We start from the raw sequence: 24,923 nt of genomic DNA on the forward strand, positions 1-24,923 counted from the left end.
ATTTATTTTCCACAAGGTTAATCTTATCACCAAGGAGGAATTCTGTGAAAATCCATTCTCGTATCCCTGACATGGGGTTGGGTGGAGCCAAACCTCTGCTGTACAGGAAATACTATCACTACCACTGGTACTATTTAAAGCAGTCTATATGGCAGCCCTTCTATTAAAAAACTTAGTCTAACCCCACCCAGACATTTCCAGGGTCACTAACAATTGGTGTCAGCTGAGCAGAGAAGTCACATAATGGGCAATGACACGGGATAATTGTTGTTTATTAAGGAACCATAGAAATAATGAGCAAGAACATTTAACGATCGAAAATATGGTTACAATATACAGCACACATGCACTTAATGTGCATGAGGACATTTAGACTGCACTGCATGCCATTGAGTTAATAGAAAAAGCAACACTAGCTGCATCTTGAAGATATGATAAAGCAAAAGTTTCTTATAATATTTTTGTTAAGAAACATCAAGACTGTCAGATTCTGCCATGCTTTTGTAATAATCAAGTATTTAAAATATCCTGTTTTTGGGATCCATATAGCTGACATTCATTTTCAATGACGAGAAGATTTGGGAAGTCTGGGGCAGAGATGAGAGGAAAACCGTAGACTTTTACGTGAGGAACCAATTAGAGGTTTAATAATTCTTCAACATATTCCTGTAATATCACAAGTTGCACAGTTAATTAACTAAATTAAAGGAAGATGCAAAAGAAATAACTAATTTTAAGTGTATTGTGAACAAACACCTGATACCTGATCTTTGACTCAAACTATCCAACAAAGCCTTTCCACTCTTCTCATCCTCAGAGACGAGCATCTTAGCCCAGTCTTGCATATTACCTTACTAAAACTACATGTTTCGCAATTCATCAAGGTGGATATGTCAACTTCAACCAGACATGATTAGAGGTTAAAAAAAAAAAAAAAAGCTTGGGAGTTGAAGAATAATTTTGAAAACACTGTGTGAAGTGGATTACCTTCCTATTTTACACCTTCAGGTAATCCAGGCATGGCTAACCCCACTAAGCCTGTGCTAGCCAAACTTAGAGATCCACCTTTATGTCACAGCTATTTGAGGCTACAGTGATTGTCGCTGTCACTTTTTGCCTTAGCGTTACCTAACACCTAAAGCCCTGAGATCTGTCACTTGCACAAGTTGGGTTTTCTATCGAGATGGGGACCTTCACAGACATAACGTTTTTATACTGAGCAAATCATCTCCTACCCCTAAATCTAACAGTCACAGAAATTATTCTGCAGGTTTAGCTTTTTGAGAAGACTTTATTTATTATTTAGGAGTTTCCTCACAATATTAGTGTTTTTAGCATCCTTGCAGGGACATTTGAGACCCGAATAATACAGTATTTTGCTTAAATATAATGTGTATTAAAATACCAAATATGTCATTCACACTGAATGAGGAAGTAGCAAATGGTTTGTTCTGATGTTTCACATGTCTCAATAAATTGCATAACACATGCTTGTAATCCATATACCAGGGGTAGATGACACATATGTGCTATTCAAGGTAAATTATACAAACAAATTAGGATTAAATCCCCTTAATTTATCACTATTCATCATATTTCAACAATTAGATTTGATACAGCATGTTTGTGCACCAGAAACGTCACCAACCGTTCAAGCAAAAGGAAAAATAACAGTGTTTGGGAGCAGGTGACATGATACTGAGTTTATCTGATCCAGTGTTATAAATAAATGATATGTTCTCGTCAGGCCGACAGTTACATAAAAACCTCCATCACGCATGTGAAACAAACCAGTTTCTCCCTCCAAAACACAGCTGACAGCGGCGTTCACATGCGCACACTGAACTGCACACATGAACACCTCCCTTTAAAGAAATGGCCTTGAGCGGAAACATGATTAAAAATGAGTGCTGCGTTACAGTATAATGTGTATGTGTATGTGTGTGAGAACTCCATATACAAAGAGAATTCTGAGGCGGCCAGCTGGGCACATAAGCCGTAACTGCAAAATCCAAATAATCCTTTACAAAGACAAGCCATCTAAAGGGGGGTGAGGTAAAAGCACAAAGAAAAAAAAAACAGCATATATGCCTGCTATTGTACATTAGAGTGCATAAGCGTGCGTGTGTACATATGAGATACATTTACATGTGTGTGTGTTGATGTGTGTCTATGTTTGAGATATCCAGCACCTTCAGATCTATATTAAGTTACCGGAATGTCAAGCCACTCAAAATAGCCGGACAGCTTATGGCATTTAAAGCAATCACGCGCCGGGCCGTACACACAACGAGAGGCAAAAAGGAGGCAATAAGATAAAAATAGACCAAGCCCTCACCTTCCATCATGATTGCAGATTTGCATTCCTCTATCTCCAAGGAGCCTGAAACGGGAGGAGGGGAGGAGAGAAGCCCCTGGTTACCAGATGGAGAGATGTAAAAAAAAAAAACAGAGCACACTTCCAGCCTCCAAAACCCTTGGGTTTAAAGTCCCCGTGTCCCTCGTACGACGGGCCGTCGGATGTTTTAGTGCTCCGCGTTTAGGCCATGGATGCTGCTCCTAGTCACTGCGGCTGTGGTCTACACGATTACCAAAGGATGCTCAAAAGGGGGCAGGAAAAAAAGCAGAGTGGAGAGAGACAGAGAGAGAAGGAAGGAGGGAGGGAGGGAGGGATGGGGAGAGAGAAAGAGAGAGAGAGCTGCGGGGAGGGAGGCTTGCTGAGGTCATCACTCAGCTCAGCCAATCCCATGTGCACTGCTGCATGTCACATGGCGAGTGGTTCAGCGCTTCTGTCAGTGTCCTCGCTGGGAATTCACATGCAGACACACACAAGCACACACACACACTTGCACACAGCTTACCTTGTTATCGTGCAGCATGCCGCTCCTGCCAAAACAGAAAGGAACTGGATTAATGGCGCGTTGGGTGCCACAAAGCTAAATACAGCAAACTGTCCATGTTAAACACACACAGACGGAGATACGGTTACACGTTGAGGCTCAGCTGGCGGGCCGTGCCTGCCTCTCTGTGACAAATCAATCAATGTGACATTGCATCTGACAGAAACAGTAGCTTCCCCATGGAGGAGGAGCCAGCACTCAATACACTGACTTGTGACAGAGGAGCAGGGGAGGAGAGAGAGAGAGAGGCTGTGTGTTTGTGTGAGGGCTGGTGATTCATTTTATATGAGGAGGTGGGTCTCCCCCTTTGGATTACTAATGAAAAGACAACAACAACAAAAAAGGTTTGGTGGCCTGACAAAATGCTTTTTCTATCCCAAAAGCATCAGCTGCAGTTTTGAGAAAATTTAAAAAAAGGGGCGGATGATTTTGTGAGGAACATATGTTAACTAATTAAAACAGTACATTGTAAATGTAAAATTAAACACACTACCATTTAAAAATTCGGTAAATTTTTTTTATGTTTTTGGAAGAATTAGTTTGTACTTTATTTAGCATCTTGTAAATACACAGACACAAACACATGTCTCTTTTTTAGAAAACAACTAAAAACTGGGTTTTTTTTTTAACTATTCTAAAATGTATTTATACCTGTAATGGTAAAACTGAATTTTCAGTATCATTACTCCAGTCTTCAGTGTCACGCGAACCTTCAAAATCATTCTAATATGCTGATTTAGTGATCAAGAAACAATTATTATTATTATTATCACCACAGTTGTAAACCATTGTGCTGCCTAATATTTTTGTGTAAGCCATATGGTTTTTTACCCTAAATTCTTTGATGAACAGAAAGTTTAAAAGAACATCATTTATTTGAAATATATACAAGACAAACAGAAATGGCAAGTTGATGAAAATAAATTATAAAAACATATGAATGTTTTATCAGCATTAAGTTGTTGTTTTAAACTGGATATCTCTCCTTGAGAATAATAATAATAATACAAATATGAGTGTATTCTGTGGCTATTTTTAACCCTGACACACTCTTTTTATTTTCAGCCAGGCTTGGATAAGACATGAGACACTGTTTCATTCTCAAGCTTCTGTTCACCTAAGTCATGCTCTGGTCCATGTGAGCGTCTCTTCCCCTTACCGCTGTCTGTCTCTAGCGCCCTCTGTCTGTAGTCTGCCTGCCTGTAGGCCATACATTTCAAATTATTTATGTTTAAAAAATGATTTATTTGAAAAAAGTTGCGAGTATAAGTTCAGTAGTGATGCAGACATTGACAAAGACACAATTTTCAGTTTTCAGAATCCTAAAAAATGAGGTCAAATCCTTAGTCAGTATTATTCCTAATCAACACAGTCTGCCCTAATACAAAACCCACCCAGACTCAAACCACCCTATTGTAGCAGATGCTGCCTGCGAATATGTCCCCTCCCCCACTCCATCCATTTTACCCGATTTTACCCCACCTCTATAACCCCCTTCACCTCCCAGTGGACCAGATCTTATCCTTCCAGTGTGCAGGTGCACAAGTGTTTGTGTCTGTGTATTTACAAAATGCTAAATAAAGTACAAACTAATTGTACAAACTTAAATGACATGATTTTATTCAGCTTGTCATTAGCCAGTAGTGCCAAGGAAAACTGTCTGCTCTCATAACAGTGCAGGGAGAGAGAGAGTTATACAGACAAACATATGATTTATAAGCAGGAACAACCCTAACTAAAGGCATGTTAATGCTGTGTGCAATATTATTAGATAAAGTTAGATAAGTTAGATAAAATTAGATAAATTATTACAAATCACGTTGTTTTCCATTTTGATATACAAATATTATGGTTAAAATTGTGGAGTCTATAAGACTTTTTAAAGGTTTTAAATGAATTACTTAAAATAATGTTTTCTATATTAATATATTTTAAAATGCCATTTATTCCTGTGATGGCAAAGCTGAATTACTGACATTACTCCAGTCTTCAGTGTCACATGATCATTTAGAAATCATTCTAAAATGTTGATTTGGTGCTTAAAGGAGAACTCCGGTCAATTTTAACATTGAGTTCATTTTTTTGTACATTTGGAGTGCTGTCAGTACAGAGAACAACGACAAAAATCGGTGTTGCCTACAACGTGTTATCCTCTTTTTAAAATTTGCACCCTGTTGACTTCAATGGGGCAAGTTTTAAACCTGCTTTTAGCCTCTTAACATCCTTGATGTGTCATTACAAGTGCACAGGTCATGTGAGTGATTCCTTCGGAGTGAACGTGGGTGAATCTGACTGCAGTAGATGTGAAAGATAGGGATAAAAATGATGTTTATTCAGCCAGCGCACATACCTGTATTTACATCCTGTTTTCGGTCGAAGTCCACAGTAGTCGATTGTCGAGTTCACGGGCATGATCATAGGTACTAAACCTATGCGCGTGAACTCGACAATCGATTACTGTGAACTTCGACCGAAAACAGGATGTAAATACAGGTATGTGCGCTGGCTGAATAAACATCATTTTTTATATATTTCTTTCACATCTACTGCAGTCAGATTCACCCGCGTTCACTCCGAAGGAATCACTCACATGACCTGTGCACTTGTGATGACACATCAAGGATGTTAAGAGGCTAAAAGCAGGTTTAAAACTTGCCCCATTGAAGTCAACAGGGTGCAAATTTTAAAACGAGGATAACACGGTGTAGGCAACACCGATTTTTGTCGTTGTTCTCTGTACTGACAGCACTCCAAATGTACAAAAAAATCAGCTCAATGTTAAAATTGACCGGAGTTCTCCTTTAAAAACATGTATTATTATTATTATTATAACAGTTGAAAACAGTTGTGCAGCTTAATATTTCAGTGGAACATGTGATATATATATTTTTTGGTAAAAGGTTCTTTTGGCCAAGTACGGAACCCCAGGGTTCTATATAGAACCTCGAGGAACCCTTTTTTTTTAAGAGTGTAGTTTTTTCAGGATTCTTTGATGAATACAGAAACACCTTTTGAACGGTAGTGTAACTAAAATAGAGAAAAGTACTGTATATACAGCACACATGAGGTTAGAATTTAATGTGATTAAAAATGCTACATGTTCAATAAATGATCCAGGCCATCTTCTGAATTCATCTCTGTACTGCATAACAAATCCTGAATCATCTACAACCAACCACCAACTTCTGTCAACATCCTCCCAAACTCGCCTCGGGTACAAAATATTTGTCAAAGGATATTTGTGGGGAAAAGGTAAAAGGGTTGGGTAGGTGTGTAAACACACACCTACTTTCACGGACATAAATAACTCAAATGAGGGAGGAAAGCTCAGGGAAGCAGACAAAAACAATAAACACGGTGTAGCTGTATCAGAAATCATCCTCTGTCGCCTCATTCACTATTCCCTACTGTATATAGTGTGAATTCAGACTCTGATACATATGACAAAATCTCACCTATTCAAAATGAGTGAATTGTTGGACTAAATGTTATGTTTTTTTTTATTAAAATGAGTTCATAATTAAAAATATTTTTAAATAGATAACTAATTGAAGGTTTATTTTCTGACATTATTGTTTGATTTGAATTGTTGGATATCAATAAATTCATGACCTCTCAGGCATGACAAGACAGTTGTACTTGTCTTGTATGTTATCAATTTGTACCTCTAATGCTCTCAAAAAAGTCACGGGACACCAAAGTGTACCGTATTCATGGCAAGTAGCACCAAAAACATTCAGAACTCAGCATACTGTACTAGGCTATACAAAAATAGCACATCAGTAACATGCTATTATGAGAGGGAAAACAATGACATTCAGACACATAGTAACACACATGTGTGCACAAACACACATACAAAAGGATGATATTACCTCACCAACGCAATTTCAATAACTATCCAGTGAGAGGTTCTTTAGTCATCTTTGTCAATGTCCATGAGAAGCAATCAGCAGCGTCTCTTGGTGCTAAATAAAGAGATGAAAGAGAGTGAGATGGAGAGTGTCAAAGAAGCTGGAAGCAGATAGACAGCAATCTGAAACATGAAAGAACAGGCATGAGAGAACAGTCCAATTATTTCTCTGCAGAGGACAAACACTAGAAACACAGAGACAGCAGGAACCCCAACAGAATACACACACATACAGTACAACAACACATATAAAACACAACCAACACAGAGATGGTATCATTTAAATATGCATGAATAAATCTTATTATACAAAAACATTTACATTAAAAAAGGAAAAATAATTTCATAAAAAATCAGCTGCTAATTTGTTTTTTTGTTTCTGTCCTGTAGGTCCTGTAGCTCTGAAAGAGCATGAAACTTTCATTCTCAAAATATGAATGTTGAATGCAGTTGCTTTGGATAAAAGATTTCAGTCATGTAATCCAGCTCTCTGGACATGTTGGAGTCAGTGACATTGTCTGTGTGTGTGTGTGTGTGTGTGTGTGTGTGTGTGTGTGTGTGTGTGTGTGTGTGTGTGTGTGTGTGTGTGTGTGTGTGTGTGTGTGTGTGTGTGTGTGTGTGTGTGTGTGTGTGTGTGTGTGTGTGTGTGTGTGTGTGTGTATGTTTTTCAATCCCGGTGGGGACTTCAACCTGAATGCACACAGACTCATGGGGACTCGTGCCACAGTGGGGACCTAAATTGAGGTCCCCATGGGTAAACAAGCTTATAAATCATACAGAATGAGTTTTTTTGGAAATGTCAAAATGCAGAAAGTTTTGTGTGATGGGTAGGTTTAGGGGTAGGGTTAGTGTAAGGAGATAGAATATACAGTTTGTACAGTATAAAAACCATTAAATCTATGGAGAGTCCCCACAAAGATAGTAAACCAGACATGTGTGTGTGTGTGCGTGTGTGTAGTTAACCAACTGGACAGCAACTTAAAAGGTCATGCTCCTTTTTACACTTTTGTTTATTTGAACCTGTAATTCAATCATTTACAACTCATTCATAACTCAAGTATATTTGAAGAAGAAAAACCTCTCTAATGACTTGTTTCAATAAAGTGCCAGTTTATGGGTTTAATTTGCAAAAAAGTCAATTTAGTGAGTAACCTGTAAAAAATTTCAAAAAAATTTCATAAATTGAATCCTGGGCTATGAAATGTATCCTATTTTAACTATTTCTGTAATTTGCAGTAGGCCTATGTATAAAATGTTTCCAAATTTTCCATATGCACGGAATACGTGAATGAAAAGACTGCATTTGCAAAAATGTGTAGTATATAACAGAGCACAGTGTATGTAATACTGACTGTATCCCACAATGCAATGCACTTGACCTGACCTGACCTGACAGTCTGGCTAAAATATCAGCTAATATAATAAACTAAAAATGTATATATTAAAAAAAATATCATCAACTCTCTTGTATATGACTGAACTGTAAAATAAATAAATAATCATACTAAATTATAAATGGACAGCACTGGCAACAATTTAGCATCCCACTGTTCAAAAATATGAATGAATGGTTTCATATTGCATGCCGCTTCAAATTCTTATATATAAAAAAGAAGGCAACACTGCCACCTTGTGTTATTCAATGACATGAGACAGATTTATCTTCTGTTTCCTCCTGAGTGAATTATCGAGGAAAATGAATGCATCATACAGTACAGAGGAAGATGAATCTGTAATTTAAGGGATCAGAAACCGTTTTCCTGATATTAAAAAAAATAGTTGAAGAGAGATTTCCTTTTTAATTCAAACAGTTCAAAGAATACAACAGATTTTGCACATCCACTCATGTCCCCTGGAAACTAATTCAGGGAATTGTTTTGGTGCTGTTGTTATTAATTCAACCTAAAATACTTCTGTACTTCAGTTATGTACAGATGAAAGTGAATTTTGCTGCCAGACGAGGCCTAGTTATTAGTGAAAGCCACATACTTTGTAAAACACCTCTCAATGTTTCATGAGAGATTCATGTTATGCTGACCCTATTCTGTCATAACAATATTTTGGGCAAATATAATGGGATGGGAGGGAATTTAACAGAAAGACAGTACAGCAAAAGACAAAAGTGTGACAGTGAAGAGATCCAGCTGTGATGTTTTCAAGTCTTCCCTCTGTCTCCATCATCCCGCTCTCCTACATCTCGGTTTTTCTCCTGCATTTCTCTCCTCCTCCACGTTTGCTGACCTATTTTCCCCCTTAAGTGTTTTTTTTTGTCTCCAATAGATGGCAGACAGGCTCTGGGCATCTGGATCATTATTCTACACGTACACACAGACGCACAAACTGATTTAGAAGCGGGCGAGTCCATGTGCTGGGTGTGCACCTGTTAGGCTTTAATTGTGCAGTAAATGGCTGCTTATCTGAGGATCTTCTGAGGGTGTGCTCTACTTGTAAACGTGTAATTCTGCCACGGTCCTCCAAGAGTCAAAAATGGGTCCTCAAGTTCAAAACCGCCCACAACCGCCCTTCTCACTGGGTGTGATTGTCCCTCAAGATAAAGTCCACCCATAGGCGTTCCTAAATCCCTATTTAGGGGGCCAACATCTAGTCAATGGCGATCACAGGAGACATAGGGGGCAATATTTGACACGTGCACTGCATTTCTCATCCAAACACTGTCGGTTCCAGGCAAATCACTGATAAAATGATAAAACTACAACCAACATATTTCACTATTAATGGTATTAACAAACAGATATATAATATATAACACATTTAATATTTTTTATCAAATTTTTTTTAAAGATTTAAACGTACAACATTTCACATAGATTTTTATACGGTACATTATAATGTGATGCTTAAAATTACTTGTAGCACTTCAAACGATTGTGGTTTTTTTTTTGGGGGGGGGGGGGGCATACTTTTATTCAGCAAGGGCATATTTAGGTGACAGTAAAAACTTTAACATTGTTAAAAAAAAAAAAAATCTATCTCAAATAAATGCTGTTCTTTTGACCTTTCCATTTATCAAAGAATCCTGTCAAAAATGTCAATACTGATAATAATAATAACTGTTTCTTGAGCACCAAATCCGCATATTAGAATGATTTTTGAAGGATCGCTGCTGAAAATTCAGCTTTGCCATCCATCACAGGAATAAATTACATTTTAAAATATATTAAAATACAAAACAGTTATTTTAAATTGTTATGATATTTCATAATATTGCTGTTTTAACTATATTTTGTTGATCAAATAAACGCAACCTTGGTGAGCATAAGAGACTTATTTCATAAACATTAAAAAAAATCTTATTGTCCCCAAACTTTTAATTTAATTTAAATATAGCCATAACATATCACATATCAGATCTGTATCAAAAAAAAGAAAAAAAGATGATATCTTCAAAAACTCACTGGCATATCCAAAGGACAATTTCCAGTAAAAGATGTAAAAATAGTTCACTATACCTTCATATCTTTTCATCTAAGTCAGAAACATTAGAGCTAATGACAAATAAACAAAGTCAGCATTACAAAGGAGAAGTGATTTTTGCGGGTCACTCACTGATATGAAACATAACTAAATAAACAACTTTTAAAACCATCAAAGTTACAGTCTTAAAATGCTTAAGAGTTACAGTTTTTAGAGGTGTAAGTCTCATTTGACCCTTTTTCTGTATTTTGGCTAGATATGAGATGCTGCGATATGCTCTAAAAGCTTGTCTAGCTTTATTCCTTTTGGTCACCAAGAAGGCAGGAAGTGAGCTGATGAGGGTGTGTGAAAGTGTGAGACGACCCTTGTCCGTCTTCTACAGGGCATTGCTTGGCAAACGGCACGTAGGCAAAGGAGAGGAGCAGACGGGCACGTCGCTAATCTGTGCCATCGCTCCGCAACAGGAATGTTGTTTTGGTTTGGGTCACTCCTGTAATCATCGTCGCTCATCGGCAACGGAACTAGAGTCAGGGTTACAGAAAGCTGAAGACGTGGGGACTTTCCACACGTCCAGACGTGTCTAACAGTTACCCTTCAGTTCTGGGTTCAAGAGAGGCTGTGACTTCATAAGTGTGCGCTGATCTCAGTGCAAGCTAGTCTGAATCAGCAGTGCTTGTAAATGCTGGAGATACGGTAACCATCACGTACTAGACTTAGAGATATAGTGAAATCTTTGTTGTAAGTCTGAAAAGTACAGACAGAAACGTCATTCCAAATCATTGACTGACGTGGCCTCCCAGATTTTTTGAGCCAAATGTATTTTTAATGGAATTCTCATGTCTTCGATAATTAAGTTGCACAATTTCTGTACTGTATAGGTTACAAAATGTGCTTGTCTATAACACTGTGGTAGAAATCACCTATTCACACGGATAAGATCAACAAACCCTTTCATTTCCTAATCCTACCACTGACTTTTCTCACGTTCCTATCAAATAAAAACATAAACAGCTCTTAATATAAAAAGCCTATGATCTCGGTAATAGCAGTATTCAATTTTAGAATATTTTACTCCTATTTCTGTTAGTGCCAATAATCTCTTACAATGGTCTCAAAATGTCTCCCCATACAATAGTAAAAAAAAGTGCATTACTAAGATAAAATTACCTAATAAGAGCCACGCACTTTAAATCAATATATTTTTACTTTATTAAAGAATCATCTAAAATTAGTTCAATTACAGCAATTCTCATAAACTTTACATCTACTAATTCTTACCATAACCAACTCATCCTATCAGTAGCTGCGTTTCCATTAACGTTACCCTTCAAATTGCGCAAATTGAAATTGCGAATTGAAAATACGCCCAATGGAAACACGTCAATTTTGCCAAAACTCCCATTTATCGCAAAAAAGTTTTTACGCTCGCATGAGGTGGTTTTTCAGGCAATTCGAAAAAGAAATATTTCGCAAAACTGCAATGGAAACAGTTTTTGCGCATTTACAGGTCACCTGACGTAGATGACGCGGTATGTTAGGACATAATACGAGACAGAGCTCTTTATTAAATTCATATAAGACAAAAGAATTACAGGAATAATGGATTCTAAACCTCAAATAAATGCCACAATCAAGACCTCGAAGCAGATATGAGGGAGAAACACCCAGAAACACCTCATATGTCCCGCTCACAAGTATAATAAGGGTCGTTCCTTACCATTAATGCTTGGAAAACACATCTCCTTCGATTAATAATAATGGCTAGTGCAGTGGCTGGGATACAGATAAACCTACCAACGTCCGTTACCATGGTTTTTGGAATGATTTTACTTATTGCGAGAGGAAAAATGAAGTTTTAGTCGCATAACATCAGTTAATGGAAACGCCGTCATTTCGCAATAGTTTTTTGTCGACATTTAGAAAAAATTGCTAAAGTTTTGCGCAAATCTGTAATGGAAACGCCCCTACTGATATATTTATAGGGAAAAGATCTAATCAAACTGGCTGTTAAAAAATAAGTCAAGAATAATGTACAATGAGCCAGTCATTACCACAAATAACCACAGACATTACCCCGACGGAAGCAGAGGAGTGTTGCATCATTCTGAAGGAGTTTATATTGAGATAATGACTGCCTGATTGCGCATTATATTTATATGACGTGTTGGTGAATAAATAAATAAATGGTCATGAAATACTGATATGTTGATTAGAAAGTGCCAGAGAGCCAAGACTACTTGCCAGAAACAGCAGTCAAATGTACAATTTAGAGGTCATTATACAAAAATATTACACTACAGAATGCAGAAATCGACCAATCAGCATAACATGAACATATTAATATTCTAAAGATTTTTGTAATGTTCACTCACAGAATTTATTCATGTGCGTTGACTGGCCAATGAGACGGTGGGAAAGTTTAGCACCGCTCTTATAATTTAAATTCTCTAGAGAGGGTCTCAGTTTAGGACCTCTAATAGTCTGGTGTCATTATACTGAAAGTGTGTGTGTGCGCGTGTGTGTTTGTATATATTTAGTTTAACTCACAGCAGTTAGTGGTTCTGGATGGGACGTTAGCCCTGAATAGACAAGGCAGTAAATGTACTTCTGTACCCCTCCCCTGATCTCATTTCCCGCATCTCCCTCACTCCACACCTAAAGCAGAGCAGTATACTTCCCATAAACTGGGCACATTAACTACATAGGCTAGTGTGTGGTTTTATTTATATAAAGACCAGGTAAACACTACTACTTCAAAAATATAATCAAATTGTTAATCAAACCGTGCAAAAAAAGACAAGTGTTATTATTTAGCTGACGTCAGTTCAATATTGATACAGTTCAATAACTGTCAAAGTCGCATCAGCTATAAAGCAGCTCTGCATAAAACAGTGGTTTTGTTAGTAGAGAATACTGTAAAGCATGTCTTTACATGGATTTTGCGCAAGATAAGGGGTATAAGTTACTATATTTTTTTATTTAAGTGATGGCTTTATGTGCCAATCCCATTATCCCTTAATATAATTTCCTGTCTGTCTCTATCAATTTTAAAATGGAGCTTGAACACCTTGAACCTCTGGAATACCCTTCATTATTGAACTGCATCTATGACCGGATTACTTCAAGACAGGTCACTATAATGTGGGTTGTGCGTATGTAGTGACGGAGAAGCACTCCAGCACTAGCTAACTGGCACAAATAACCAGGTCTCATTAATAGATGTGGGACTTCTCAAGCTAAATAAATGCACAGTGAACTGACACTTTTGGCCAAGCTCTATTTATAGGCTAGGAGAAAGAATCACTTCCACTGTATGACCCTCCGATGGACCCTACATTGGTTAGGTCAATCGCAGGGGTTGGATCTTATGGGACTGGAGCGGTAGAAGGAGAGATATCCGGCAGAAACAGGGAACCTGTATGTAGGGCACTCCTACACACTAAAAATCTGCATTGACACATGAAAGAGAAACGACTGCGCCTGCTCTTCTCCTTCAGGCAGTGTGGCAAAGCATAGGAGCTGTAGAGGAACACACAAAGAAGCTGGCAGAGACTACTTGTAGGTAATCTGGCTCATTTAGGGCCTGTTAACTAGCATGTGATAGAGCATTTTGAAAAGAAGCTGTAACATGCGCAAAGACACTATGAAGAGATTAAAATGGGTTTCCTTTCCTTTGTGTTCTTAACAAGAACTGTACGAAGCTTCAACCCACTCAGAGACTGAATCATCTAGCCTGAAACAGCTCACCAAGAATATTCCAGAATCCAGCATCTTTCATCATGCTTTTTCATCCGGCAAAGCTAAACAGTAATGCTTTCCTCTGCTGGCCTAGTCAGACCAGTTCGAATTTGTATTTGCCCTACCAACATTTACTAAATAAATAAAAATCTGTAGGCTATATGTGATAAAAATCTGTATTTGTGTTATTTAAGTTTAAGTACCAAACTATCTGTTAGGTTTCTACTATTGGAACAAAAATGTCATATTGTGCAAAATGATTTGTTGATCATTTATAACCCATACTAACTGAAGCTTTCTCCAGTTAATTATTTCATCATCCTTGTTAGACAGTTAACTTGACACATTAAAGCGGGGCTCAGTAGTTTCGGGATTTCTTCGCTGTATTCTCGCTTTTTGCTCGCAGGTTTCTCTCTAGAGCTCCCCCACAGCTTCGGAATAGATATTTGACAACACTGTTGTAAAAACTTGTTGCCGATTCTCAGACACCAGAGGCTAGTAGATCAACGACATCAAAGCAGATGGGACATTCTTTAAAACGTCTTCTTCATTCGGGTTCAAACAGCGTGAGGGAGCGCAATAATGACAGCATTTTAGCAGATTTCTTTTGGCCGTAAAGCAATTGTTTACATCGCGAGACCTGATATCACGCGATACTTCCTGAAGCGGCGGCCGGCGGCCCGCCGGCTCAAAGTTGCAAGTGCGTATTTTCCGCTCACGGGCACCAGGGGGGTGCGAAACGACCACCATTCAACCCGAAATAAGTATTATAACCATTCCAATGACTCCGAAGCTGTTCAGTTAAGGTAAAAAAAGTTACTTAGATCACCTTTAAAATCAGCAACATTAGCATTAGTAACACCAAATGCAGAACAGTGGCTTTCAACCTTTTTGATTTTGAAGACCCCTATTGTCCCACACAACATTCAAAGGTCCCCAAATAGGATAAGATATTTTCTCTGACATTTATGTTAATTATGACAAAACTGCTTGTTTTCAAACTTTTCTATTAACAAAAACCAAAATGTGAATTAACCACATTTTTTGATTCCAGAATCCCATGTAATTTCAAGAACTGTATGCTGAATAAAACTAAAAGTTACTTAGTTGGGCAAAAAAAGAAAAAAAGGAAATGTGCTTTCAGTTAACTTCTTGATTATAATCTAGTGGGCCCAGGCCCCATGGTTGAAAACCACACTAAACATTTAACTTGTATATGAAAACTTAAGATGCAAAAACCTCCAAATCCGTCTGACATTTTTCTTTTAAATGAGCATTTTTGTCAGGCCCCTATGTTTAGGTTCAGTAATTTCACTTTATGGCAAGTGAATGACATTTTCTAGTCCCCATTAGAAAACAGCTTATAATTCATAAGGAATTGTATTTTTTGAAAATGTAAAAAAGTTTTCTCTGATGGGTAGGTTTAGGGGTACGGTTAGGTTAGGTTTAGGGGACAGAATATACAGTTTGTACAGTATAAAAATAATTAGAATATCTATGGAATGTCCCATAAAACATGAAAACCCATTGTGTGTGTGTGTGTGTGTGTGTGTGTGTGTGTGTGTGTGTGTGTGTGTGTGTGTGTGTGTGTGTGTGTGTGTGTGTGTGTGTGTGTGTGTGTGTGTGTGTGTGTTTTTAGACCCACAATTGTCTAACATGTCCCACACAAAGGCCTCTCCTATTGACCTTCTTGGGACGAACCTTTTCTAAGATGACCTGGGGAGCCATTTATCAAACATATTTTTCTTGCTCTTCCAAACTTTGCTTTTGAAGAAATACAGTGAGCTGTTAAACCTTGAATATCAAGGTCACAGGACACTGCCAAACACTCATTGGAATAGAGTGCTGATTTATGGGACGTGAAAGGAGTCAGGCAAACGCCAGCTGCTGCAACTATCGCTGAGCCATGACTGGGTCAACAGAGGTTGCGATGACGGTATGACAAGTATGACGTACGTAGCGGTTTGGTTTTGGTTACAGCCACCTTGCAACATCATGTCACTCTGCCGTGCCAAGTTGAAATAAGAACAAGCAGAAACGTCTGCGCAGTGGCAGCATCGCTGTTTCAATTACAGTGGGTCTGAATCACTGTCACTCACTTGCATAATCTGCTTAATTAATAGCACATCTGTTGCTAGGGATTCAGACATCTCAAATAAACACGGTTTGTATCCAAACTATGTCATGCATTTGTGATATGCGACTGCAAGCTTTCGGAAATGGATCGGATGGTTCCCTTCAGTCTCAAATGCAGACAAGTGTCCCCCATCCCACCCTTTCTTATAACAACTTTTTGCGATTCCGATTTCACTTTAATGTGGACTTTTGCAGAGCTGTGTCACAAATTGTAACCAGCTGTTAGATTTCCTCAGGTAAGTGTGAGTAAACACTGTACTGACTTCAAATGGATCGTGAATTGGAAGCCAAAGATGAACAGTATGAGCAGCCAAGAAAGATGTGGCAAGAAGTGTCAGCAAAACACGAAGATGTTTTTCTATAATTAAAAACAGTATCCATGCTTGAATCATTTGAAACTATCATAAATCTATTTAAAATTCATTCAAAATAATGAAAAAACAAAAAAAAAAATACAAAATGACACAATAGAGCAAAATATAACCGTTTCACGAGTTCATTTGCCCATATAATCTTTAAGCTATTAAGGTTAAACGTATTTAGCTTTCTGCTTAGATATACCCTCCAGTGGGACAACGAATGCTTGGAAGATGAGTCTGGTATAGCAAGATGACTAAATTATGTTGGTGGAGTTGGGGAGGTGGAGCGATGCCAAAACAGCTGATGCCAGAGCGAGGTGAGAGGCAGCTTATATGCTCCGGCATTTAACTGAAAGATTAGATGGGTTTATTACTCCCGAAATTACGTTTAAGATCTTCACTAAGACAAATGATGAACTAATAATTGGTTAAAAACAAATGACTGGCTAACAATGTTCCCACTAAGCTGCATGAATACAACAGCCCTGCACTTTTGATGTTGCTCCAATGCAGGCTGTGTTTGAGAAAAGTTAGAAATCGTTCTGCATGTCCATTGATTTGCTTTATAGAAAGTAATCTGTGAGAAAACTAGACAAAATGCAGCGCTGCTTAATTCACGAGATAAACACAGTAAAGAGGGATCATGACTTATTTTTCATTTGATCTCGACAAAACAGGTTCTTGAGTTTCTAATTAGTTCCCTTGCAAAAACAAGAAAGCAAAAAACAGTAATGCATGGCCTCTAGATAACTTACCAGTGGTAAATAACTATGCTGGCACAGATTGCCTAAAGATATGTTATACAGTTGAGTCCATAAGTTTGCATACCCCTTGCAGTATATTTAGAAATAAAGAAATAAAATATCAAGAAATGTGGCTGGTTAGATTAATGAGAGTTAATGAGAACTGAATGCAAAAAGTGGACAGTTTTTAATATTACAGAAAGCATGTCAAGGCTAGTTACTAGGTCATTTTCTGGGTCTTGTCTTGGGCAAACACTACCCTATATTGGATAAGTGTAACATGAGCTGAGTGTGTGCAGTGGGTCACGTACTGTACTGCAGATCTCAAGGAGGTGTTGCAAGCAGTAGATCCAACAAACACTAACCCATTCACCTTGCTGTCATCATGTCCTTCAGTCTTCACGATCTATTATTAAAACAGAAGTAAGCTCATGAAGATAATACACTTCATCTGACAAGCTACCTAACACGGCATGTTTTCCACAATGTTAGCAGCAATGCAAACCTCTGAGGATTTCATAGCCAGCACAAGTCCTTACTTGTTACAGTCTATCTTTTACAGGTTTGGTTCCTTTTTAGTGAGAATGCAAGCCTCCGCATAAAATAAAAACTGAGAATGTGCATAGTTTTGAAAATCCTAGGTTGATCTGTATTAAGAGACTGTAGTGAGACTGTACTCATTATTCCTCTGTGTTGAATAAATTTGGATTCTCATAGTGTTTTTCATGATACTGCCATCATCCTTTTAGGCCCCCAGGTTCAAATGGAGAGTGTATTTGTCTTAATTTTGTCTACAACTTGAATCTATGCGTTTTAAGTGTAAAAGATTCTCATGTTATCAGTTATGCAGCTGCTGTACATCACTTAGTTACGACAAACTCCAAACCACAGTAGATTGCGTTCGGTATTACCTCGGGTAATTACCCCCCCCCCCCCCCCCCCTAGGAGAAAAAGTGCTCCTAGGATAGAAGAAAACATGTTGTGGCTGCCATGAGGTAAAACTGTATGTAAATAGAGAATAAACCGGCGGATCCAGCTTGACTGCACGGATTCCACTCTTTACTGCTGTTGTATCACCTATAGACAAAACACAATTGTTAATCCTCCTTTAAAAGCTGATGTACAAAACTTACTTAACATATTTTTTGTACACTAGCACAAAGTGTGCAGAAGATGTAGTTAGAACTACAAATGTTCTATAGCTAATCATATATAAACAAATATCCAAAAGAAACAACTTCCCCATAATTAGCCTTACTTACATCTTACATCTCAAATCCATCTTTACCCCGAGATTCACTGTCAAACAAACCCAATCAATAAAGTTCTAAAAGACATACAGTACAGTATCTTAACCTAACCTTAATAGTTTGTATAGCATACCTTTGTATAGAATGAACAATAAAGTTAATTCCAAGTAAATTTAATTGGAAAACAACTCATAATAGCTCATGCTAGTTTTCTTATCTTATTTTAAGAATGCTTACATGTAGATTTTTTACAGGACAACAAAGCAAAAGTACTGATGATGCAGTGCAGTACTGTAAGTGATGTGTTTGACCTTGCGTTGTCGATATAGAGAAGCAAATAAAACAAAGTCACAATAATAAATGAAACCACAGCCTCCTCCCATAACTCGAAATAAAAGCACAACAGTAAATGAATCAACATTACCACATTTCCTCGGATTCCTGCTTCGCGCACTGTCCTAAAAACACCCGCCTGTGTGTGGACCTGCCCTTCACAACATAAACAAACTCTCCCACTACAAACATTAACAGAAAAACACTCCAGCTTTCTTCGAGGGGCAGATGCAACACCACAATTTGTTGTAAAATATAAAGAATCTGGGTAATATCGGGAGAGTTAATTCAAAACTAAGAGATGACTAGCGTAGGAAACAGTTACCACGTGATTAAGACGTACGTAACCAATGACCGATAACTGATCCATGTATTCATTTATTTAAAATAATTGATTTAACTGCACTCTATTTCATTTATTTTTTCGCAAGTTTTTAATAACAGTGTCACTGTAGAGAGCATGCTTGACAATATGAGTGTAATGTGTAAACAAACATTTCATCAAATCAAATTTAATAAAGAGTCATTTAATAAAAAAAAGGCTTAAAATATGCTATTTACACCAAAGAATGTGATTACATTATCTGAGATGTGTGAAATATAAAAAAAAAAAAAGATATTACATAAATTACAGAATTCCCCATGAGGCATAGCCTATTTGCACGCATGCACGCATGCTGTTTGTTGACTTCAGCTCAGCATTCAACACTGTCATCCCAACTAAGTTAATAGCCAAACTTGGAGACCTGGGCTTCAACACCTCCATGTGCAACTGGATTTTGGACTTCTTGACCAACAGACCCCAGAATGTTCGATCAGGCTCCAACTGCTCCACATCCATCACACTCAACACTGGTGTACCACAGGGCTGTGTGCTAAGCCCGTTCCTCTACTCCCTCTTCACCTCCGACTGCAAGCCTGTGTACGGATCTAATTCCATCGTCAAGTTTGCGGACGACACTACGGTGATTGGTCTCATCAGCAACAACGATGAGACTGCCTATAGGGAGGAGATCAAGCACCTGGCCACATGGTGCACCGAAAATAACCAGCTCCTCAACACCACCAAAACGAAGGAGCTCATCGTGGACTTCAGGAAAGTGTCAAGAGGCACACACGACACCATCTACATCAATGGAATGGCTGTTGAGCGTGTCTCCAGTTTCAAGTTCCTGGGGACCCACATCTCGGCGGACATGACCTGGACAACCAACACCTCCAGCCTGGTCAAGAAGGCTCACCAGCGCCTCTTCTTCCTGAGGACACTGAGGAAGAATCAGCTTTCCTCCACTATCCTGGTGAACTTCTATCGCTGTGCAATAGAAAGCATCCTGACCAACTGTGCTACAGTGTGGTATGGGAGCTGTTCTGTTGCAGAGCGCAAGGCACTGCAGCGGGTGGTGAAAACCGCCCAGCGCATCACTGGGACTCCACTACCTGCCATCGAGCACATCCAGAGGAAACGCTGTCTGCATCGAGCTCGCAGCATCCTTAAGGACTCCTCTCACCCAGCCCACAGACTGTTTTCTCTCCTGCCTTCCGGCAGGCGTTTCAGGTGCCTCCGGACCAGGACCAGCAGACTAAAGAACAGTTTTTTCCCCAGAGCTGTCTCTTTATTAAACTCTAACCCTCATTGATCCCACTCCCCTTATATACTGATTGACTCTCCTCTCCCTCCTCACACCTGCCTCCATTTTGTTATTTGCAATACTATAATGTTCATTTGCACTGCTGACTGTTATTACAGTAACAACTGTTTACATATGCATCTTGCACTACTACCTTGACTGGAATATGCTCATTTGCACTGCCGACTGTTTATTTACAGTACCGACTGTTATATATACATTGCAATATCGTACCTTAACTGTAATATGCAATTACTTTCCACTGCACTCACTCGGATAGCTTCTGTCCAAACTTTATTTGCACAACTTTATTTGCACTACTTTAAATCCATTGTTATACTGCTCATTAGCCTAACTTATACATATATCTATTTGTAAAATTCTGTTTATAGTAATATCCATCTGTATATTATGCTCACATTCTGTTTATAGTAACAGCCATCTGTATATATATTCATAGTACATATCTATCTGTAAAATTATGTTTATAGTAACAGCCATCTGTATATTATATTCAGTACATATCTATCTGTAAACATTCTGTTTATAGTAATAGCCATCTGTATATTATTATATTCAGTACATTTCTAGCTGTAAATTCTGTTCACAGTAAGAGTTATCTGTATATTATATTCATAGGACAATCTATCTGTAAATTTTTGTTTATAATAGTATTCAACTCTATATTTATTCAGTACATATCCATGTTCTGCACTTATGAACCACTGTATATCCTGCACTTGCTGCTATTGCACTTCTGGTTAGACCTAAACTGCATTTCGTTGCCTTGTACCTGTACTTGTGTAATGACAATAAAGTTGAATCTAATCTAATCTAATCTAATCTAATTTGGTAAAAAAAAAACAAAAAAAACACTAACCCTGAGGAAACACACACACACACACACACACACACACACACACACACACACACACATTCTTGTGCATCTATCTTTATGAGGACATTCATTGACACAATGCACTCTCTAGCCGCTTACCCTAACCTTACCCATCACAGCTAAGTGCCTAATTATAACCTTATCCCTAAAACCAAGTCTTGACCCTCAAACAGGCCTTTAAAGGGGTCTCAGAAAGTGAGGACCGGCCAAAATGTCCTTACTTTACTTTCTTTGTCCTCACTCCAATGGTCTACTCTAAAACTCAAACTGGTCCTTACAAAGATAGTTGTACAAGTACACACACACACACAAACACACACAGAGAAAATTTCTAAAGATATCTGGGAACAATGAAGCTTATTTATTTTGATTACAACTAATTGTCTTAAAATAAGAGGTAGGCCTATTTTTTTCACACTGCTTGCTGTGGGTCATGTTCTCTTTACAGAACACACAGATCATTAAATCCACATTACCTAACCACAGCAATCCTGGATTTGATTGAAAATCGATCAGACAGTCCCTCTCAAATGGTATTGTGTGTCTACCCTTATGTAATGTGAAACGATTTGTCCTCATGTTCATATAAAATGTAAGGTTACATTCTTGAGAATTTCCAAAGTTTAATACCAGAGGAACCCAGAGTTCCAGATGCAGGTTGCCATAGTAACTGCAGATCATCAGAGGCCTCAGACATTGTGTTCTAGCGCAGCTTGTACTGCTGCTCTGATGTTTGTGGGAGAGACAGAGGATGATTAGCATTCAACATGTTTCATACGGTCACAACGATATGATCTCTTTCTCTCTCTCTCTCTCTCTCTTTCTGCCTTCTCTGTGGGGAAGTTAGACATCTTAAAGTGCCTGTCCAGAGAAAATGTTCTCATTACTTTTTACCACTGCAGATTTTTTATGTACAGTAAGTCATGCACATGTTCCAGCACTTTAAATTAAGTATAAAGATGGATGAACATTAGTGCATTTTTTGAAATCTTTGTTTTATGCATGTGTCTAATTTATGTGTGTGTTGTGTAAATGTGTGTTCACTCGTGATCACAGTAGCGTTTGGGCCAGCTGAGGCCAGGCACATGCTGCATCCACCAAATGTCAGAAAGCATTTGGGTTCCTCATTTGAGGCAGAGCATTGTCCCCCAGGGGAGAGCATCTTCCTTTTCTTCTCCTCTGCTTGCTTTATCCATCCCCCCCCCCTCTGTCTGCCAGCTTCACTGCGCTGTGCTTTGCTTCCTCCTGGAGAAGAGTGGATGCAGGGACGTGTGGGTGGAGGGAAAGAATCATTTAGAGAATTATGCGGCTGAACTGAAACTGCGCCACCATTTTTATATTATTTGTTAACTTTGTGTATTATCCAATACTTGAAGACTGATGCAGACCAGATGAGTTGATTATGTGACAAATAGAATCTAACTCTTTAGACAATGTACAGTAAAATGCACAACACTCTTTTGGAGACTCAAAATGATGGAATTTCATTGTATTAGATACAAAATATCAAAACAAGTGGCATCTGCAAATCAAATTGTGGCATATATTTCTTTACAATAACTGCTGTTGGTATATACAGTATATCTATCTACTGTATATATACCACACACACACACACACACACACACACACATATATATATATATATATTTCTTTACAATAACTGCTGTTGGTATATATATATATATATATATAGGCCTATATATATATATATATAAACTCATAGGAGTTTATGAATATACAATGTGTTATATTCATATATATTATTTGGACACCAGGCCATATATAGTATATAATCCATATATATATCATCCATATATATGGATGATATACTAATTTTTGCCCTTGTATCAGGCTCCTTGTAAACTGCTTGATTGTTTCTATTCAGCCATGATGTCTAGTCTGCCATGGGCTGCTGTGCACCTGTGAACAAGCAATAAAATAAATCAGCCAACCAGCAAGCAGACAAAAAAACGTCCTCTGACACGCCATCAGTGCTGAAACCCTTAGACAGCTGTGGCATGAGCACCCAGTGAGGGAGCACTGCTGACCCGCAACTAATGAGTGTGGAAAATGAATTTCGTAGCACTCTCTGGTTAAGTACATCAAACAGAGAGTGAGACAGTGGAGCAATGTAATGGTGCTGTCCAGACAGAGCAAAAGAAAGCTCTCTCTGTGTAAGGCCTATATGATTCCACCAGTCTCAAAGACGGGGCCATTTCTAGCATTTTTGGCGCTCAAATTTCACTGTCACTGGGGGACAGGGTGATTTCCAAATTGGTCACAGCAGTAAAGAGTAAGGAGTACTCACCAAGCCCCTTGTCCTACTCCAGAAGGGAAATTTCCAAGAAAAAATACATCTTATCTTATTGTGAACAATTAACAATTCTTGACCTCATAATGTTTAATCAAAATGTCATAACTGGGCCTTTCAGTGAAAACAACAGGCTCTCAGACTGTGGTGATGCGTACAGGACTTCTCCAATCATTTAGAGTGCCACGCCCCAAAATCAACCACTCTGACAGATAGAATCAAATTCCTGTCCAACATTTTTTTTTTTTCATAATCGTGGTGTGATGTTCATAAAGATGAACATCACAACAGAAGAAAAGATCTGTGCCTCGTATTTTTAAGTACACGGTCCCTTATAGTGTATATATTGTTACAAATATTTTAGAAACAGTTTTTTAGAGAATTAGTCAAACAATTACTTTTTTAAATCTATTGCCAGCCCTGATTTTTTTTACATTTAGGTTTAAATTAAGTTTTAGAGCAAAATCAACCTACTTTACGAGGTGGCAATTTTTTATAAACTTGTATGATCAATGTGATCATGCGGAAACATACAATTTAAAAAAGAATTAAGCACAAAGGTCTACCCCTAAACTTAACCATTAATGGGGTGTAAGCAGATTGTACAAAAAAATTAACAAGTGAGATTGAACAAATTCATGCTAATTAGCCACCAATTTGCCAAAATATTTTTTTTATTTATATATATATATATATGTGTGTGTGTGTGTGTACAGCCAGTTGTTGTGACCAAACCACAATTTGTTTGGAGCTGTTTGCATATCCACACACACTTGGGTTTGTGCAATTATGTCAGTGTCCTTGAGTGATTATGGATTTCATTTTGAGAGTCTCTTCTCATAATTGGTTGGAGGTTAAAAATAGCTTTGGCTAGCCATCATGGGGCTGATTTACAGCCTTCATTTACAAGGCTAACACACTCTCAGGGGGTTCTTTGAGCACTCTGCATGGTGTTTCCAAACACTTATTATGCATAGCCATAGAGGTCCTGCAGCATATACAGCACTCCATCTTGAATTTATCAGTAACAGTAATCAACTTTACATTTGTAGATTACTTGCATTACGGTCGGCAAGGTGCTTGAATGTGAGAGAGCAATGTGTGTGACCTTGGTTATTTTATGTCAGGCATTTATCTTATGGTTCTCCTATAACTATGTATAACTAGGATTCACTGAAAACATAGTAGAGTATACAGGTCAGTGTTCAAACTTCAAACACTTTTATGTCCTGGTTTTTATCATACCTTCAGAGTTTACTTTTGCTATCATCCATAA

General features: G+C 38.1%; 1 protein-coding gene across 10 annotated transcripts in view; it reads right to left on the reverse strand.

Moving 5' to 3' along the window:
• The window catches only part of sgip1a (SH3GL interacting endocytic adaptor 1a), a 77,505-nt gene extending 59,888 nt beyond the window's left edge, over positions 1 to 17,617 (reverse strand). For 9 of the 10 annotated variants that reach the window (XM_084426474.1, XM_084426471.1, XM_084426473.1 and 6 more), the window contains exon 1: positions 2,339 to 2,620. In XM_084426474.1, coding sequence (XP_084282600.1) covers positions 2,339 to 2,348 — 10 coding nt within the window. In that variant the 5' untranslated portion in view covers positions 2,349 to 2,620. Of the gene's footprint in view, positions 1 to 2,338; positions 2,621 to 2,861; positions 2,887 to 6,775; positions 6,869 to 17,535 lie in introns of those variants that run through there. The other variant, XM_084426465.1, reaches the window with a different exon arrangement.
• Positions 17,618 to 24,923: the final 7,306 nt, after the last annotated feature.

Source organism: Rutilus rutilus (assembly GCF_951802725.1).
Source record: "Rutilus rutilus genome assembly, chromosome: 12".
In the NCBI taxonomy this organism is placed as follows: domain Eukaryota; kingdom Metazoa; phylum Chordata; class Actinopteri; order Cypriniformes; family Leuciscidae; genus Rutilus; species Rutilus rutilus.